We start from the raw sequence: 18532 nt of genomic DNA, 5'->3' as shown, positions 1-18532 counted from the left end.
AGATATTTTCTCCTATTCTACAGTTTATTGAAAATGATGCAATGCTAATGAGCATCCCAGTTAAAAAAAAAACAAAAAACCAAAAAAACTGGATAATTACACAATAGTAAATAGTAAATTCATTTCATCATCCTTATAGGCTTCTTATTACATCATGTTTCTAGCCAATTCCCAATAGAACTACAATGAAAGCCATTTACATAATTTTAAATTTTCTAGTAAGCACATAAATGGGTAAAATTAATTTCAGTATATTTAACCCAAAAGATTTAATTTTCAACATATAATTTAAACAATTATCAATGAGTTATTTATATTTTTATTGTGATTCTAAGTCCCTGAAGTCTAATGTGTATTTTGCATATACAGAACATCTCAGTATTGACTAGCTCCATCCACGTGCTCAATAATTACACGTAGCTAGTGACTACCACATTGGACAGCACAGTTTTGGGCAATCCTACCATTCTTCTTGTTTTTTATTCTTTTTTTACTCATTAGAATTGATTGATAAAAATAAAGCCATTTTTAGAATGGCTAAAATAAAGTCTCAAGACACACACACACAAAATCACCAAGTTTCCACAGTGCATTTTGGATTTGTAAAAGCATTTAACAGACCTAATAATTCTAAGAAAATGCATTTTTTTAAAGTAGGTTTTTCTTTTACTCCAGAAGACCTCTAAGAGTAAATAAAAGTCATGAACTACCAAGCCATACACATAGAACTACTGAAAACTAAAATAAAATTTAGTCAAAAGAGCCAAAATGATAGATCCATGATTAATCATTTTTATAGCTCTTTTAAATTCCTCATACTGGTATCATTGAATCAACTATTTCATTTCTGGCGCTCTATCACGTAGATTGCAAGGACTACGAATTGAATCTTTCGGTAGTTATAAGCTGTACCTGCTTGCCTATATGAACCTATCTTTATAATGTGATTATATCTATAAATAGAAAAACAAATTGATTACTATATATTTTTGCTATTCTGGAAATTTTTAAAATAAATCTAAGGCATTATATTGTATTTATGCCATCCAACGTTATCCCATAAAGTAATATACATTCTTATTTAATAAAAATAATTCACCCATTTTGATAGAGATAGTATTGGGTGAATCAATGTACATAACTGAAGGGTGATATTTAGCAATGAGTTTAAAAGGGAACATGGCCCATTCAGGGCCCACCATCTGCAGCATGCTCCCACATACCACAAGCTTATCTGCTTTCCACTCCACAGTACCGATGAGGTTACTGCCGAGTATCATCGGAAGGTCACTAAGTTAGACATGAGGAATATTTGAAGTCTAGTCCCTGTTCTAAAGCAAACTCTTTCTGACCTCAATCAAATAAAGTATTAAAACTTTGAATGTCTCATTCACCAAATGAAAATGCCATTCTGGTCTTTCCTATTTTGTAGGTTGGCTAAAACGAGAAAAGAATGATTATTTGTTCTCAGATGAGAAACATCAACATTTGAACCTCTGCAATGTTTCTCTCCGTATCTCTTCTTCCTCGATAATATAAGTAAGGCCAAAGGATGGAAGAATGGACAAATAGGCAAACAGACACAGATAGACACACACACAGTTTCTTAATGAGTTTTTATTTATTTTCTGATTTTATTGCATGTCCTGGCAAAACAAAAAGAGACTGCAGACTGGCTTCTGGCTCCCCAAAAGCCCATACCAGAAAATACCAAAAGACAAGCAACTGAAGCTTAAAAAATGTATCACGTGTATAATACCTTTCGAAAACATTAATAAAGCATATAAAACTTTTAACATTTGCTTCATTTTGTACAATTATAAAAATAATAGAAAAAATATCCCTTTAACATTCAATATCCCACATACTGTATTTTAGGGAAATACCAAGAAAAAAAAAAGGTAAAAGGATTTAATGAAAACTCTGCTTTCTATTTCTGTTCATAAACATCTCCAAACAAAAAAACTTTTCAATTCTTCAGCTAACTGTATTGAGCTGAGGCCACGAGAACTCCATTAAGCCCACTTCTAGTGGTTTCTGTGCTTAGTATTCTTTTACCCCTTTCTCTGGCTACTCATACACTCAAGGAGAGTAGGTTGCCATGAGGAGGTAAGCCAGTAAATGCCTAGCTTTGGCTAGTGCCAAATCCAAGAGACATAGTACAGGAATTTGCAAGGCCCTAGCGTCACCTGAATAGTACTGAAACAGCTCAGAAGTCCTAGGTTTATTCAAACCGTCAGTAAAGTAAGGAAGCAGTTTGTCCTTCTAGGACCAAGGAACAGCTTTCATTCTTCCCCTTAATGGGTTTGCAAAGCCACCTGCTCGTTCCAGACGTTAACAGTGCTTATTACCATTTAAGTACAACAAAACTTTGAAATCAAGGACTCAATCTCTTTAACATACAAAATTTTAAAAAAATAATAAAAAAAAAAACTTTCCCTTCCCTCCCCTCTTAAAATTGTAGCATTATTTCTTATTTGATGTGGTATTCTTACTAAATGGTATTTTCATGAAAATACAAAAACAATAAAAAAAGGTTTCAAGTGTGGTTCTGGAAATCCCACTATCCCAAGAAGAAAAAAAAAAAATAATCAAAATACAAAGTATGCAATTTCACACAAAATATATATACACTTTTCAGAGGCAGCCCATACATTACATTTTAGAGCCACATTAGCCCTTTTGCACTTTAAAATGAAAATGGAAGCCTATGTGCAATGACAGCCCTTGACCAGAATGCATGGGAAAATTTCAGAGCTCATTTGCATGCATGCAAAAAATGTCTTATATTTCTGAAAGATCTATGAGGAATATTGTCATTTACACGTTTTCCCAAAGTTTCAAGGCAACTCTTTGTTTAAGTGGTTTAAGCAACAGCAGCCATGAAAGCCTTATCCCTTGCTCTGTGGGGACCTTTTCATGTCTCTGGGTAGTCCCTAAGGGAGATGGACGGGAAACTGGGTTCTCACAGTTACTTGCCAACAAACTGAAACTCTTACTGGTTAAAAAAGGAAATAATACAGTGATGCAATGTATGCCACAGGAAAACCAATCTCATAATTTTATATTTTTCAAATCACCATTCCTATTGTAAACCTTAAAGATAGAAAGGTAAACAAGCCTCTACATGCAGAGTTTTATAGAATAGGAGGGTCTTTAAAAGAAACACTTACTGAGCAATATTATCTATGCTTCAAAAGATTTTTACAAAGTTGAATTTATGGTTCATTGAGATATCTTATTGTTTAGTACAGACTCAACATTTCTGAATGATTCCTATTTACCCTGAATATTAATAGACAGTAAAACTTCACTGTTAGAACTAGTTAGATGGCACTTGTCCCAATCAAATCAATCTGAATTCTTAGAAGAGTAGCAAATGTGTATTTGAGTTAATCAATCTAGTAGTGAAATTTAGTTTTAATACCTCTGTAATGGCAGCAAATGTTTTCCCAATCAATATTGTAACATAAGGTATCTGGTATTAAATTTAAGGGGGTTATTGATATGTTCAAATACATGACATCAGGTGTTTTTGAACTGGCTGCCATGGGCCTTTTAAGAATTTTCCTCATTCCCAACCAAAAACTAAAGAGGATGTTTGAACATAAACTTTTACTTATAACTGGATTAAATCACCCCAACGTGAACCATCATCACTAGAGGAAATGTCAGTAATATAAAATATACCAACACTGAGAAAAGAATACATATCTACAGTCTTACCTACATCATAAGCCATGGAAATGGATCTACTCAAAGGTTTGATGTGGCATGTATTTAGGATCCAAAGAACTGAAAGGACCTGTACATCATTGTCACTCACATGTAGCATTAAGCTCCAGATACCTATCGCCATACATGATACCCCTTAAGAGAAGGGGTATAGACAAACTATCCAAAACAAGTAAATTAAAAAATGGTCAATAAGTGCATCTCAATTTTCTTTCATTTAAATTACATTTTAAACAACACTCAATGCCCCCCACCCAGAAATCTATACTGTATATTTATATATTTATATATATAGTCTTAGACTATAAGGGTGAACATGCTTTATAAAAGTCAATGAGAAATCTCTGCAGCTTAAGGAGACAACCAACTCTTTTTTGCTCACTTCTACCTAGCCATGGCAGCTACAGTTCTGCAAGCTCTAGTTTTGAAGGCTTAAAGCCAGAATCAGAATTAGATGCCAGGTCAGATGTCAGGTAAGAGGTAGCCTCTTACTTCTCCTTCCCCTAAGAAATCAGACAGAAGAGGAAGGGGGGGAGGAGCTAACGAGAAGGCTTTGGAGATTAAGCAGGAGTGCCTCGTAGGGGGCGGGCAGTTAGGAGAGGGTTAGGAAGAGCTCACGTGGTGAGGCTTCACTCCCCCTCCTCTTTGATGCGCTGTTGCTTATTGCGGCGAGCATCCATGTCAAAGTTGAAGTCATTCCACTCATCTCGGGGTGGGAAAGAGATGGTCTGGCGGAGGGTGAATCGCACCGCATCAATAACGCGTTCACCCCGGGTCTCACTGGAGCCAACACTGACTGTAGAGGCACTGCTTGGGGTCCGCAGGAGATGAGAAGGAGAGGAGAATTCATGGAGCTGCCGGTGGTCCAGGATGCCCTTCCAGATTGCGTGTCGAAATTGCTCAGGGATTTTTAGACTTGCCAAATCCTGTGCAATAGGGGAAGGTGTCATGGAGAATGAAAACAAGGAGAAAAACTGACATTTAGTCCATAACATGCTGTCATTCCCTGATGCTCTGGTTTAATTGATCTGAATCGACCACAAATTAGAAAATAAAATTAGTTCTCTGAGTCTTCAACTCTATGTAACTAAGCACAAAGGCACAGCCTTGAGGTGCCATTCCTGCCTGTGTATAACACTTCACTTAGTCTCTACTGGCCTCAGTTTCTTCATTGGTAAAATGGGGATAATAGCTAGATGAGAGGGCAAAAATCCCAAATAGAAACATGAGGTACCTACTGATGCTTGAATTTACCTGGCTAGTCACTAGAAGAAAGGTATTAATGGAATGTCACCACCACTTGGTTGAGGAGATAAGAAGAAAAGATTGAGTACTTTCTATGTGCCAGGCACTGAATTATTTTATATTCATGATATCATTTAATCCTCAGATTAGTAGTAAACATTATTAGACCTGTTTTATAGATAGAATAACTGAAGGCCAGAGAGGTTGACAAGTTTAAAGTCACATAACTAAGTGAAAAAATTAGGGACTTAGGGCATCCTCAGAACCTGAAACGGCCCTTTTATCTAAAAGGTCTTTTGGTGTTTGAATAAAGCAAGGTATCAAAATGCAGAGCAGTTGTGTCTATGTTCTGTGAATGGGTGCAGAGGTCATTACAAATAGGGTCAACCTTAACTAACTGTGGTGATTTCGCTTACATTTATCTGCATAAGCTCTTTTTTAGATTGTTTCAGTGATAGCTCATATTTTCACGGGGCAGAATGGTAGGTAAATAGCACATTGTGCTTGGAGTGAGAAAACCGTGGCAGAGGTTTTGATTGTCACTGACTGGCTATAAGACTTTAGCAAGTCACTTATTCTCTAGCAGCCTCAGTTTCTTCATCGGTAAAATGAGATACAATTGCTTTATAGGGCAAAAGATGCTATAGACTCATAGGTAAATACAGTTATGAAAGTATTTTATAAATTAGAACATACTCTACTATATAAATATTAACCATTTGTGTTATTATTATGTTGTATTGGTACCTCATTTTTGCTTGTTATGGGGACACTAATGAAATTCCCCAAATTTAGGTCACATTCCTTTTCCAGGAAGTGATGATGCGCAATAACTTAGACTGGCTCTAAGAGAAAAGCTGAGAAAAGGGTATCTCTTTCTAGAAATATGCAGGAAGAAGCTGAGGTGAGGAGGAGAAGACTGCACAGCTTCCCAACATTTCTCAATTTGGAAATTTGTAGTTTGGTGTCATATTTTCTTATGGTGTGAATTTTCAGGCCATTAGAAATATTCCTAATCTCTTACTGTAGCAGAAGAATACCTTATAAAGAAGGTCAATCACAAATAAATAAGCATAGTTTTTTTTTTTATGTTTTATTTTTAAGATGTAGTCTCGCACTTTCACCCAGGCTGGAGTGTAGTGGTGTGATCTCGGCTCACTGCAAGCTCCACCTCCCGGGTTCACGTCATTTTCCTGCCTCAGCCTCCTGAGTAGCTGGGACTACAAACGTGCACTACCACACCCAGCTAATTTTTTTGTATTTTTAGTAGAGACAGGATTTCACCATGTTAGCCAGGATGGTCTTGATCTCCTGACCTCATGATCTGCCTGCCTCAGCCTCCCAAAGTGCTGGGATTACAGGTGTGAGCCACCACACCTGGCCTAAATAAGCATAGCTTTTTATGTTTCTTGGATTGTTCCTACTTTTGAGGCTCTCAGTAAATGCAAAGCTCTTTGTAAATTAGACTCTGTTAATTTTCATGATGCCCTGGATAGATTTTAACTAATGACTGACAGGTGAGAAAGCTGTGGCCCACCTACTGGCATAGGACTTAGTCGACATCAGCAGAAATGAACTTATAGAGGGCATCTGCAGATCCTAATGATCAAGGGAGCATCTTGACGTATTCCCCAGTGGAAATAAGTGAGCAAGTGGAAAGTGCAACTTTAAAAATATAGGGAAGAGGAGGATTCCCTGTTCCAAAGTGTAGGAATCTACTACAGGAGGCTCTCTCAAATACAGGGCAACTCTGTTCTCTTCAGTGGATGGAAGTAGTTGTAAAGTTCTCAGAATCATATTGGAACCTACTCTTCAAGCTTTCCCTGCAGTTTTCACTTACAACTGATTCTATCAGGGAGCAGCAGCCAGGAGTGATTTATGGGGTGAAGAGGGGTGGGCATAGGGGCAGTACACGATGTACATGTCACCTCATGGTGGGGGGCATTCTCACGCTGCAGGGGCATCTCTAGCATCGGTGCTCAAGGAGGGGGAAAAAAGAGGCCCCAACATAGAAGTAGCAGCAGAGGCAGAGAATGTCTTCTTCCACCAGTCCAAAGTACCCTCTGGAAGCTAGAAGAGAGGCTAGTGAACCCCAAAGAGAGCAACATGAAGAGCGCAGCCTAAGAGACAAATCAGATTGCCATAAACCAGAGCAACACTAGCTCCCGTGTGAGCAGTAGTTCAAAAAGTGGAGTAGGAAGCAAGAAAAAGTCCCCTCTCACCCAGCTTGTTTCAGAGACAAATCAAAGGATATCAAAGCCAGAAAGGAGTAATTTGAACCCAATATTTTATTAACTGAGGCCCAGAGAAGCAAAGTGATAACCCCAAGTTCTCATTGCTACTAAAAAGGGTGATTGGGATTTGACCCCAAGGCCATGGATCATGCCCAATGACTAGAAATGGCTGGGCACTATTATAAAATTGAAAATTAGTAAACGAACGTATAGTTTTAATTGAGAGGAACGGCTGAATCTCCCTTAAGGTACTAATTTAAAGAAAGGCAGAAAAGGCCAGTTAATAAAGTTAAAGACTGTAAGTTACACCTTTGTGTTCTATTCCTAGTTTTGTCTGACATGGTCATGGCAAATGACTATTGTGCTATCTCTCCATGTTTTTAGGAGAATAGCACCACCGGTGGCCTGCTGTCCTTTCTGGGAACTTATACAGAGTAATGAGAACACTCGAGAATTTCTGCTAATTCTTTAGAAATTATAAATTTTTTGATTGTGGGAATAGCTCCTCTTTCCCGTCTTGCTAATAGTATCGGTGCAATAGACAACTGTTGACTGATGAGACAAGCTGAAGAAGATTGATTGCTAAGCTTCCAATGCGTACAGGTTGAGGCCTGGGAATCTTTCTAACATAGTTATGGGTTCCATCAAAATGGATAATTGGGGGGCATGACAAAAACAAATGTTTAAACTCTCAGGGATTGAACTACAAGGCAGTTGTCATCAGAGGAAAGAAATGAAGAAATAAAATTTGAGAAAAGTCTAACAGTTACTTACATCCATGGAGTAATGCTCAATCTGATAGATGGTGGTCAGCCCCTGGGTCGTGAAATAGTCCAGACATGATGAACAGCCCAACCTTGCTAAGAAACTGCAGAGGGAGGAGGGAAGAGGAAGGAGGAAACAGAAAAAGAAAGTTCACCCCAACTGCATTGGCGAGATAAGGGAAAACCCAACATTTTGCCCTTGGATGCCCTACATAAGAGATTAGGAGTGGATAATATATATGCAGGCCTTAAGTCTGAGGTCTGGAGATTATTGGTGACATGAAGTTTAGGTCTATAGAAATTAAAATCGACTATAAGGATTCCTGCAGATCAGTGATTATCATATGGTGATCTGTGGAATTCTAGGGTTCCGTGTAAGTGTCCTAGAAACCATTGCAAAGGGTGAAAGGGAAGTCCAGTGTTCGGGTTCCTAACTTTCTTGCTGCTTGGCTCTTCACTTCAAAAATAACATCTCTACTTTATTTGTTTTGTATCTTGGCTTTGTGAGAATGGTTCATGTGGTTAAGAAAAAATTGTAGGCCTCTACTCCATGAAGTCATTCATGCCTTTTGATTTATCTCCTCCTCAGGATACAGATCCCCTTCCTTTTGGTGCTGGTCTTAGACTGATGATGATGCCACCATCATCACGGAACAGATCCTGGGTGGACTAGGCCATCACTTTGCCATCCCTGTGATTGACATGCAGGAAAATCAACACAAATTGTTCCAGTAGCCAAATGAAATAATCATTCTGCACATGAAGCAGAAGAAGAAGATACGCACTGGGCAAGAAATCTGGGAACCTACTCTTGCCTCTGTGGGAAGCAAATCTTTCAGACTTCATGCATTTCTTTATTCTGCCTGTCTGAACTCCCCCTTTGCTGGAGTGTGCCCATTTCTCATAGGCAAAGTAGTAAAGGCCATCAGTTTTTGAAAGTCCCTGTCATTTTGGATAACATTAAAACTTTTTGTGGACATCCAACTCCAAAATAATGGTCCCATGGTGGCTGAGAGCTATGAGGATTAGAGAGAGGAAAAGGAGCAAGATAGCAAGTTTATTGCCCTTTTGGAAACCCAGCCCTGAGCACCAACTTGAGGGCCGCAACTGACAATGTAAAAATGTGAGAGAGGAGGAAGGGAGTAAGTGAAGGCGAGGGAAACAGACATGAAAACAATATGCCTATAAACACACATTTTCCCTTGTTTCCATGCTGATTATAGTTTTCCTTGATAAAACATTGCTGACCACTCCACAGATCAGAGACAATAGTGACTGAACTCCAACCATAGGATTGCTGTCTTTCCTTCCAACTGTTTAATGGACTCTAACAGTATCCGCCCTCCACCATCCCGGGATGCTTAGGACAGGCCCCCAGAGGCAGATGCTGTGGACTCACCTGACGATGCTGCAATCTGTGGGATATGGAGGTGGGGGGGTGCAGTGGGAGGTGGATGGCATGGAGAGTGGGGGAGGGAGTGCCTGGGTGGGGCTGAGTCCATTCATGTCTCCAGCCATTGGCATGTGGGTGCCCATCATGGGAACTGAACAGAAGCAGGAGGAACAGAAAGGGTTACTGCCATCATCATGCACCAGCATCCCCGTGGTCCATCTTGTCTGGTTAAATTTTATCAAGGGCCTAAACTACCAGCCTTCCTTTTTAATCTTCTCTCTCACTACACCCCTTCAAGTGGCCTCCATCTAGTCAAACAGAACGGTCAGACTCCAAACTAATTAGGCACCTCCTGACTTTTGTACCTTGTCCTAGAACAATCTCTTTCCTCCCCTTTCTCTACTTCTAATTCTGTAGTTGCTAATTGCTCTTAATGTTAACATATTCTTCCTTGTGTTTGCCTTCAAGGGTTATATTTCTGTCTCCCTCACTAACCTGTGCAAGCAGAGAGATTAGATCTTACAGGTGTCTAGATCCCTACGGTCCCTAGCACAGTGCCTGGCCCAGAGTAGGTGTTCAGTAAATTTAGGTTAAACGGATAAATGCACAAATCTGTGAATGAAAGAGTGACCCTTGGAATATTTATTTGGGAATAGGAAGACTGACTTCAATATTTAGAAGGACTCATGTGCCTAATAAATGGGGATACAATTAAATATTCTATTACTCCATTTTCAGGGTTGTATACAGGAACACCACCAATACTTGCTGATATTTTACTAAACCATGAAGTGTAAACATTCACTAATAGAGAAAAAAAGCTTAGTATCAATATTTATGAAATGAATTTTGCCTTCATGTCAAAAAGAACAAAATAATTTACTAAAAGACTAATGTAATTTGTTTCTACTTTAGTGAGTAGCAGTATGCCTAGAAAACACCTTTGCCACTAACTAAAGAGCATAATCAATCACATCTCAGTCTGTTTCCCTTCTGAAATAATTGTGAAGTACAAATAAGAAAAAAGTAGGCAAACTGTAAGTTATACAAATGTGAACCATCATCACTATTATCACAATTTTGTCATCCCAAGAAGGAACTTGAGGACTCTAAGATGTCACAAGAAATAATATAAAGTTGAAAATGAGTGGTTTCTATTTTTTTTTATGTCAAAGTAGACCTGTCAAGGGGTCAGGTTTTAAGCCTTATGATGCATTTGTCATTAGTGAGTGATCTCACTCTAAAGTCTATGTTTGCCATAACAGGCAACCATTCCAAACACACACACCTCTATCTCATTAAAATATGAATGTGTGGCCAGGTGCAGTGGCTCATGCCTGTAATCTCAGCACTTTGGGAGGCTGAGGTGGGTGGATCACCTGAGGTCAGGAGTTCGTGACCAGCCTGGCCAACATAGTGAAACCCCATCTCTACTAAAAATACAAAAAATTAACCAAGCGTGGTGGTGCACGCCTGTAATCCCAGCGACTCGGGAGGCTGAGGCAGGAGAATGGCTTGAACCTGGGAGGCAGAGATTATAGTGAGCCAAGATCGCACCATTGCACTCCAGCCTGAGCAACAAGAGCGAAACTCTGTCTAAAAAAAAATAAAAAGCCAAAACAATGACTGTGTGGCACTAGACCACAGAAAGTCATAATCCTAGCCTCCCCTGATTTCTTTAGAAGAGACAACACTGAAATGCATGTTTAGAGGTTTGATCAAAATAATGAGGATTTCAAAAGCCAAGCTTGAGGGTACTGTTTTTTAGGTAGTAGGGACTATATGATAGCCATGCAATGTTCAGTCTTCTGAATCCTCAAGGGTGTTATACAATCTTTTGCATTTTTAACACCACTTTTTTTTCCTTCAAGTTTGTGTGTCCACTTTGCTAGATTTAGTCCCAGTGGAGAAGATAGCTGTATTTATAGTAAAGCTATATGCCAGTCAACATCCACTTGGAGGCCCAATTCTTACAGTGTCTTTTTCATTTGTACTTAGCTGATATGAGGAATGTGTGTGAGAAGAAATAAAAGGCAGGCTGCTTTGTAGGTCAATTCCTTACTGACTGTGTCTGGAATAGAATAGGTGAGTTTAAAAGGCCAGGATTATAGAGAAACAGACATAAAACGTTAAGTATATAAAGTGATAATTTTATGGATAGAAAATGAAGTATTAGAGAAGCAACTTCTTTATTATTAGAGGTGTTTTTTTCATAGAGTCCAGACTATAATCTACTTTTCTAGATTTATTATTATTATGATTATTTTGAGACCGAGTCTCACTCTGTCACCCAGGCTGGAGTGCAGCAGTGTGATCTCAGCTCACTGCAACCTCTGCCTCCCGGGTTCAAGTGATTTTCGTGCCTCAGCCTCCTGAATAGCTGGGATTACAGGCATGCACCACCAGGCTCAGCTAATTTGTGTATTTTTAAGAGAGACAGGGTTTCACCATGTTGGCCAGGCTGGTCTCGAACTCCTGACCTCAAGTGATCCACCCGCCTTGGCCTCCCAAAGTGCTGGGATTACAGGCGTGAGACACTGCACTTGGCCTATTTCTCTAGATTTCAAGTTCACTGAAACATGCTACTTTATGCATGTTGCATCCATTTTCTTTTGACTATTTCAAAGGCTGCAGGAGGTGAGTCTCCATCCAGGATAGCAGGAAGTAGACTGTTCTTTTCACAGAAATCCTTATCCCTACTGAAGAAACATCCTTCTCTAGCTCTACCAGTAGTATATTTTGCAATGAACGACAAACCTAAAAAGTGAAAGGTCCACAGTCAGAAACCCAAGCCACTCCACTTTGATTTGATCTGTCCCACTGTGCCTCTCATTTAGCTTAAGAACATGCTTTTCCCCATCCCAGAGACTTGTCCTATGCTAGGCTGTTCATCCTTCAGCCACAGCTAAAAGGAGATGCTCTTACTGTTGGCCCCCATGCCATCAGGAATGGTTGTAGGGGTGAGGGCGTTGCGCTGCTGAGGGTTGATAAGCTGGCTCACAGACGGCAGCTTGTTCATGCTGTTCATTTTGTTCAGAGGTGGGGAGCTGTTACCATATGAAGACTGGGACTGTATTGAGGTCCTAGGAAGACAAACGTGGAAATGACGGTGAGCACGGGACACTGAAGAGTGGGGACTGTTGATTTTCAACAGGTCTCTGTTTAAAACATGGCCCCCAACCAAACATTTGAAAACATTCCTCTAGGATTAATGGTAAGAAGTTAATTTTGTTTCCATCTGAGAATGTTTCCTGAATAGGCAGAAACTGATTGCAAGGCTATCATCAAATCATATTTTTCCTGAATGTGCAGAGTGCAAGGTTTAGTATTTCCTTTGAGAAAGAGAAAATTATTGCCTCCTTTTTTCCCTTCAATTGTTTTCTCCATTCCCTTTTCCTCTTTTCCCCTTCAACTCAAATAAGTTTGAAAAGCAGTTAGGGAAAAGAATTGAGCAAAGACTTAAAGGCTGACGAAAAACATGGATATCCCACGCTCAAACTGCAGCTAAGGCATTCCATTTGTAGCTTTCTGCATATTCTATTTGGGATAAGCAGAAAATGACTATGAAGCCAATCAAACTGGGCATTTGGCAGCTCATCCTGCTGTCATGCAGAGGCCCCTACTTGGAAACACGCATTTTCAACAGAGATGTTCATGATGTATGAGAGAACCTACTGGAATGCCAAAAGCATTTCTACACAGGAGAACACTGAAGCCCAAATAACTATTCTATTGACTTTCCATAAGTCTCCTGGAAGAAATGAAAAAAAAAAAACAAAAAAACAAAAAAACAAAGCAAGATAAAAACCCAATAGTTTTCCATTCAGCATGACCTTCAATTTGGAAAGTTACTAGAACTGGTTTGTCACATTATATCTTACAGATAATATTCTCAACTCAACTGTCATTCCTGATGTTTTATCTTAATATAAAAACTAGTGATGTGTACTACAACGAGAGTCACAAAGTCAGAGCTGAAGCCTTCCTCCATCATATATTAGGATCCTCTAGATGCCCATGCGAGCATCCTGGCCCTTGTTTTCTCACAAGAAAACTATACCAACTACATACATTTACACTTGCTGCACGAGTCGGATGTTGGAGTTAATAAAACTGAAGACATGGTCCCCATCTTTGAGACACTCATAGAGTAGTGGAGGCAATGGATATAATAATCCATCCTACCTTATACGGCTATGATGAGAACTGAAAAAGAGACGATGAGGAAGAAACATACAGACTATGCAGCAGCTACATTGAATTATTGTGACCACAGAATGAAGACTGAACTTTAAGCAAGTTTCTAGTCTGTTATGGGAAAACTCCCCTTTAAAAATTCTCAAACAAAATGAATTATGTTGTTCCTGTTTACCTTTTCCTTGTCACAGCCTTATTTACATTAGAGGGGAGATCAATTTTTTCTTTGAGTTTTAGCTGCAAATGTATGTATAATTCAAATTTTAGAGGTTCTGTAAATGGACCCAGGTTTCAAGCATATATGGCATATTTGAAAACATCATTTTTAAAATGGCCCTCAAAGCTGGTCTTCGAAGCTGCCACTCTGCATTCTCCATAATTCCATGAAATAAGGAAGGCTCCATTCCATGTCAATGAAGAGCCACAGCTAGATGAATGCAAACAATATGCTCTATTTTAATGTGTATAAGTTATCATGTCAATTAATGTAGAATCAACAATTCAGGTGTATTTTGCAACCACTGCCTTTAAGGTAGGGGGGTATTGACTTTTCTCTTTAGCCCTTATCAAATACTCACAATTATAGATCCACATTGTGTATATATACTGGTGCTGATACAATAAATCCTCCCAACTATAAAACATTTTCTGAATGATTGTCACACCATCCTTGTGGAGCAAGTCATGGTATAGCAGGGCAGAGATGGGCAGAAATTACTATTCCAAATATACATATGGGTAAATATAAGGTTCTAAGAAAAAACATACGCCCAAGGTCACATGTTGCTAAATGGATGCATTGAGGACAGAACCAGGTCTCCTGGCACCTATTGTTTTTTCTAGGTTATAGGGACAAGAAATAGATGAAGTAGTAAGAGAAATGTAGGAGACCAAGATGGAACAGGGGCAAAGGAGGTAACTCCAGCTACTACCAAGCACTTCTGAATCCACTCCGTCCCTGTGGGGGAGCCTTTCCAAAGAGTCAGCACACATGGCTATACTTAGGATCATCCATTAGTCCACATCAGAGTATAGGAAAGCATGGGGCAAGGCAGTAAAGAGATTCTCTGCCAGCTGATGTTTCTTCAATTCTCTTTGCTCACTGAAAAGTACCTAAGATTCCAGGTAGCCCATATTCCTGATGCAGTTTGTCCTCTGTAACCTAAGGAGATCTCTCTATCTGTCCCTTCTCAAACCAGTCAAATGTACAGTAAGAGCTAATAGCAGGGCTTGAAATATTAATATCTGCAATTGGAAAATAAAATACATTTAAAAGCTTTGCATTTTTTTCTGGACACTCAGAGTAAATTCCTTCTTACAATTCCTGTTATAACCTCCTGCTTTCTTTAGCTTGTGGTTACTATTTTTGACTATCTTATCAGTTCATTTACCATTTTTCATCATAAGCCACTAATCTGAGGAGGGTAGGTCAGAAACCACAGATGAAGAAAGAAGGAACATAGATTTTAAGTCAATCAAAACATCTGGGTCGCCTTCTGGATCTAACACAAACTAAGTGACGCAGGATGTTGTATAAGTCTCTTGAGTCTCATTTTCTTAACCTGTAGCCCAGATATTATACCTACTCTAGAAGATTTCTATTAAGAATGAGATCACGTGACAGCCCTGGACAGGGTCCAGTGATTTGTAGGTGCTCAGGAAACATCAGCGTCTTTGACTCTTTCCCTCCAGCCCCAAATATTTCACACTCTGATGTGTGGCCCATGGGATAGAAGTTAACGATGTAAGAATTAATAGGAGGAGGTGGCCAGAGGTGAGTTGGATTCTTAATTGAACATATCCAGAAATGAGGGTGAACAGTTGAATGGGGCTAACAGTCAGGAAAGGTCAGAAATCCGGAATGCCTTCCCTTTAATGTAAAAGTGAGTTTTAAAGCCACAAGGAAGGGGAGCAAGGTGCTCTGTCTATGATTAATTTCACAATGACTGAACTAAAAGAAACATTCTGATAACGTCTATATACTGTGAAAAAGGAAGCAAGGCTGAATAAACTCACAGCCAATTTGAAAGCCTTGAAGAACAATCCTTTTTTTTTTTTTTTAAATACAAATTTAATTTAACAGTTCTTAGATGAAATATTCCAAAAATTTCTGGAGAAACTAAAGAGAAGGAAAATGTGTTCAAAAGAATAACAGGACCTGTACCATTCTGGTTTTCTTGCCTACACTCTACTCCCCTATTCAAAACCCAAAATACCCAAAAAAGAAAGAATCCAGCTTTCTGCAGAAAAAAATCATAAGGTGTATACCTCAGGTTGTTTTCTCTAGAGCCTCACTAGATTTTCTAAGAATTCGGTGTAACAGAGATGTAGAAAATAATATTTCACGTATTTTAGTTTTGAAGAAAATCCCATTGAAGCCAAGTCCCAGTTCTTAACTTTTAACAATATAAGCTTCTGTACAGTCTCTGAAGGATAAAATTCAAAATTGAAAAGCGAGAAGTGGTTTTAGGACGTACAGGACTTGAAGTCAGGTTTTCTGGTTCCAACCCTAGTGACTATCTATGTGGTAGAATATCAAAATTCCTGCAAAGACACAAGTTACGTTATCTACCACTGAGATGCCCAGAATTCCACTAGATTCCTTCTTTTGGCCAAAATCTTCCATCGCTAATTAAAAGCAACTCTCTAGTAGGATTTGGTGATAGCTTAGGCTAAATCATTTCAACAAACCATTTCTGGAGTAAAGAATTTGGGAGCGGAAAGGGATACTGAAGGCAGAGCAGAGCATCCCTGTTATGAGAAAGATCAGGAAAAAAACAAGCATTGGGGCAACATGGACTATCAGAAAAGAATCGTGTCTTCTCTCAATTTTAGCCAGTAATGCCTGCCTGTGACTTTTCTCTCTAGCTGAGTTATCTGGCTTCTAAAGACAGTGCAGCATTTATTCTCTAGATGGGAAAACTGTAATTTTCTAATATTTTCCATCATTTCAAATATGTTCATTTATATACAAGTCATTATAAACACATCAAAACTTACTTAAAATAGGCCGAAAGAAAAGAAAATCCTTCTGAAAGAAAAGCAAATATCAAAAAACGAAACGTACTCACCAATCCTTTAAGGGCTTTGTGAATCAAAGTTATTAGACCAATTGAAAAACACTTTGCAAATGTAACAGGAGCATCTGGTTTTACTAATGTACTTTTATCTCAAATATAAAGGTATTTTTTTCCTGAAATATTTATCTAAAATACTAGTTTTTTGGGGGTTAGAACTTCTTATGAAGCTTTTCAAAGCAATTATTGAAGGCTCAAAACATATAACTAAAAAATAAAATAAAAAACATTGGACATAGGTTCCGCTGTTGGTTTCTGGCCAAATATTTGCTAATGTCTATGTCACAGAAACCATGTTATTTAAAACATTTGGATTTGATTCAAATTCATTTTAGAAAATTTAGCAAATTAACATACAACTGGAAGTTTCTCAGGAGTGTCAATAAATGATTCTATGGTGCCTGGCTTCCTATGACAAACTTTAAAACTCACAGGGCTAAAGTATTTTTTCAGTTAGTTTAGGCATCTGAGTTCATTGTTACGATTGGTGACCTTGATATAGAGTATCTTAAATAAAAACACTGAATACTGACAGAAGAAATGTACACAGGAACAAAGTAATGATTCTATTATTATTCTTCTTCCTTAGACCTACACGTGCTGCTTCAAGCACTTACATGAGAATATTCTAGTATTTAACAGGAAAAAAGTGAGAGAGACAGAAACAAAAAAACTGCAAGATAAACCAAGATGCAAAAGTTTATTGAAAATTAAAACCACACATCCACAAAAGCAACAGCCTCAATAACAAGAAATCATTGTCTTGGTGACAGAAAATACAGAGCTGGTGACTGGGTGTGGGAAGTTGGAGGGGAGGAAAAATTTTAAAGTCTTTATGCTATTATCTTATGTTTTTAAAATGGAAAGAAACAGAGATTCTCTAAACTCTGAATTAAAAAAAAGTGGTCTACCCTTTCAATCTTTAATTTCCAGTCCAGGAGTACTGATTTTAACACATGTCTGCGTGGATCTCATTTACTCAAAACATAAGTCTCCTGGCTAAATGCACTGAACAGTATCAGTGATATGGCTGGCTTTATGGTAGATAGGCTTGAGGGACAGAAGCTCTAATTAAGCAAATTAATCACAGATTTTGTGAGAGGACTTTAAATTCTATTTTAAGCTTTGAATAATGGTAAACAACTATGTAAGGGCAATATTACTGGGGTGGATTTGTCTTTCTAGTAAAAGCATAAAATGAGTTCACCTGCTATGGGGGGGGGGCAAACAACAGTTTTGGTAGTAGGTCTTCCAGGGTTTCATGTACGAGAAAAACTTTAGCATATCAGATGCCAACATACAGTGGCAGAGGCAGGTACACAGCATTAAGAAATGTTCCACCTACACATGAGGGGAGGATACAAATAATGAAAGTTCTCACAAAGAAGACAAAGAAGAACTCTCCACCCACAAAGTTGATTACTTTCGGTAAAGATCACCTCACTGCCCAGCAGTACACTTGACACCTTTGTTTCTTACTACTTGCAATATTATTACATGACCAGCATTAAAAGGGTCTGACTGAGTCTCTCAGTCACCTACAACTTACTTATGCACAGACAGTAACAACTTTTTCTCCTTTTCTTAAAAAGACATCTTAAGTTTGAGACCTGCTCAAAAGCTTCCCTATGAATTTTAGAAAAACAACAGAAGAAAACAGAAAAGGGGTCCAATAAACATCTTAATGCCCCTTTCCCCACTCCACCCCTCCCTCCCAGGAAACAACAGAAAGCTCACAGACAAACACAGTGGTTCCTCACCCACCAATGGCAGGTCTAAGGATACAAAATCTGCAGAAAACATCCTTTCTTGTAAAGTTTTGAGTCCCTTCAAAAGATTCTCTCACTAGTGGCTTTGTGCCTTTGAGCAGTTGGGTCTCTGAGCCAA

The 18532-nt window shown here is 38.6% G+C and overlaps 1 protein-coding gene and 1 long non-coding RNA gene across 4 annotated transcripts in view; one reads left to right on the top strand and one right to left on the bottom strand.

Annotated features, from left to right (window-relative positions):
* The window catches only part of LOC108530475 (uncharacterized), a 30068-nt gene extending 28317 nt beyond the window's left edge, over window positions 1-1751 (top strand). Inside the window, exons 2-3 of the long non-coding RNA XR_001885842.1 lie at window positions 1433-1539; window positions 1663-1751. This is a non-coding gene — a long non-coding RNA (uncharacterized LOC108530475). The remainder of the gene's footprint in view (window positions 1-1432; window positions 1540-1662) is intronic.
* The window catches only part of TP63 (tumor protein p63), a 271076-nt gene continuing 254143 nt past the window's right edge, over window positions 1600-18532 (bottom strand). For all 3 annotated transcript variants that reach the window (XM_017873429.1, XM_017873428.1, XM_017873430.1), the window contains 4 exons: window positions 12297-12454; window positions 9378-9522; window positions 7989-8082; window positions 1600-4661 (listed from right to left, as the gene is read on the bottom strand). In XM_017873429.1, the coding sequence (XP_017728918.1) occupies window positions 4365-4661; window positions 7989-8082; window positions 9378-9522; window positions 12297-12454 (694 nt within the window). In that variant the 3' untranslated portion in view covers window positions 1600-4364. The remainder of the gene's footprint in view (window positions 4662-7988; window positions 8083-9377; window positions 9523-12296; window positions 12455-18532) is intronic.

The sequence above is a fragment of the Rhinopithecus bieti genome, unplaced genomic scaffold (assembly GCF_001698545.2).
Source record: "Rhinopithecus bieti isolate Rb0 unplaced genomic scaffold, ASM169854v2 scaffold_5626, whole genome shotgun sequence".
In the NCBI taxonomy this organism is placed as follows: Eukaryota; Metazoa; Chordata; class Mammalia; order Primates; family Cercopithecidae; genus Rhinopithecus; species Rhinopithecus bieti.
This window is presented reverse-complemented; position numbering and strand designations above follow the sequence as displayed.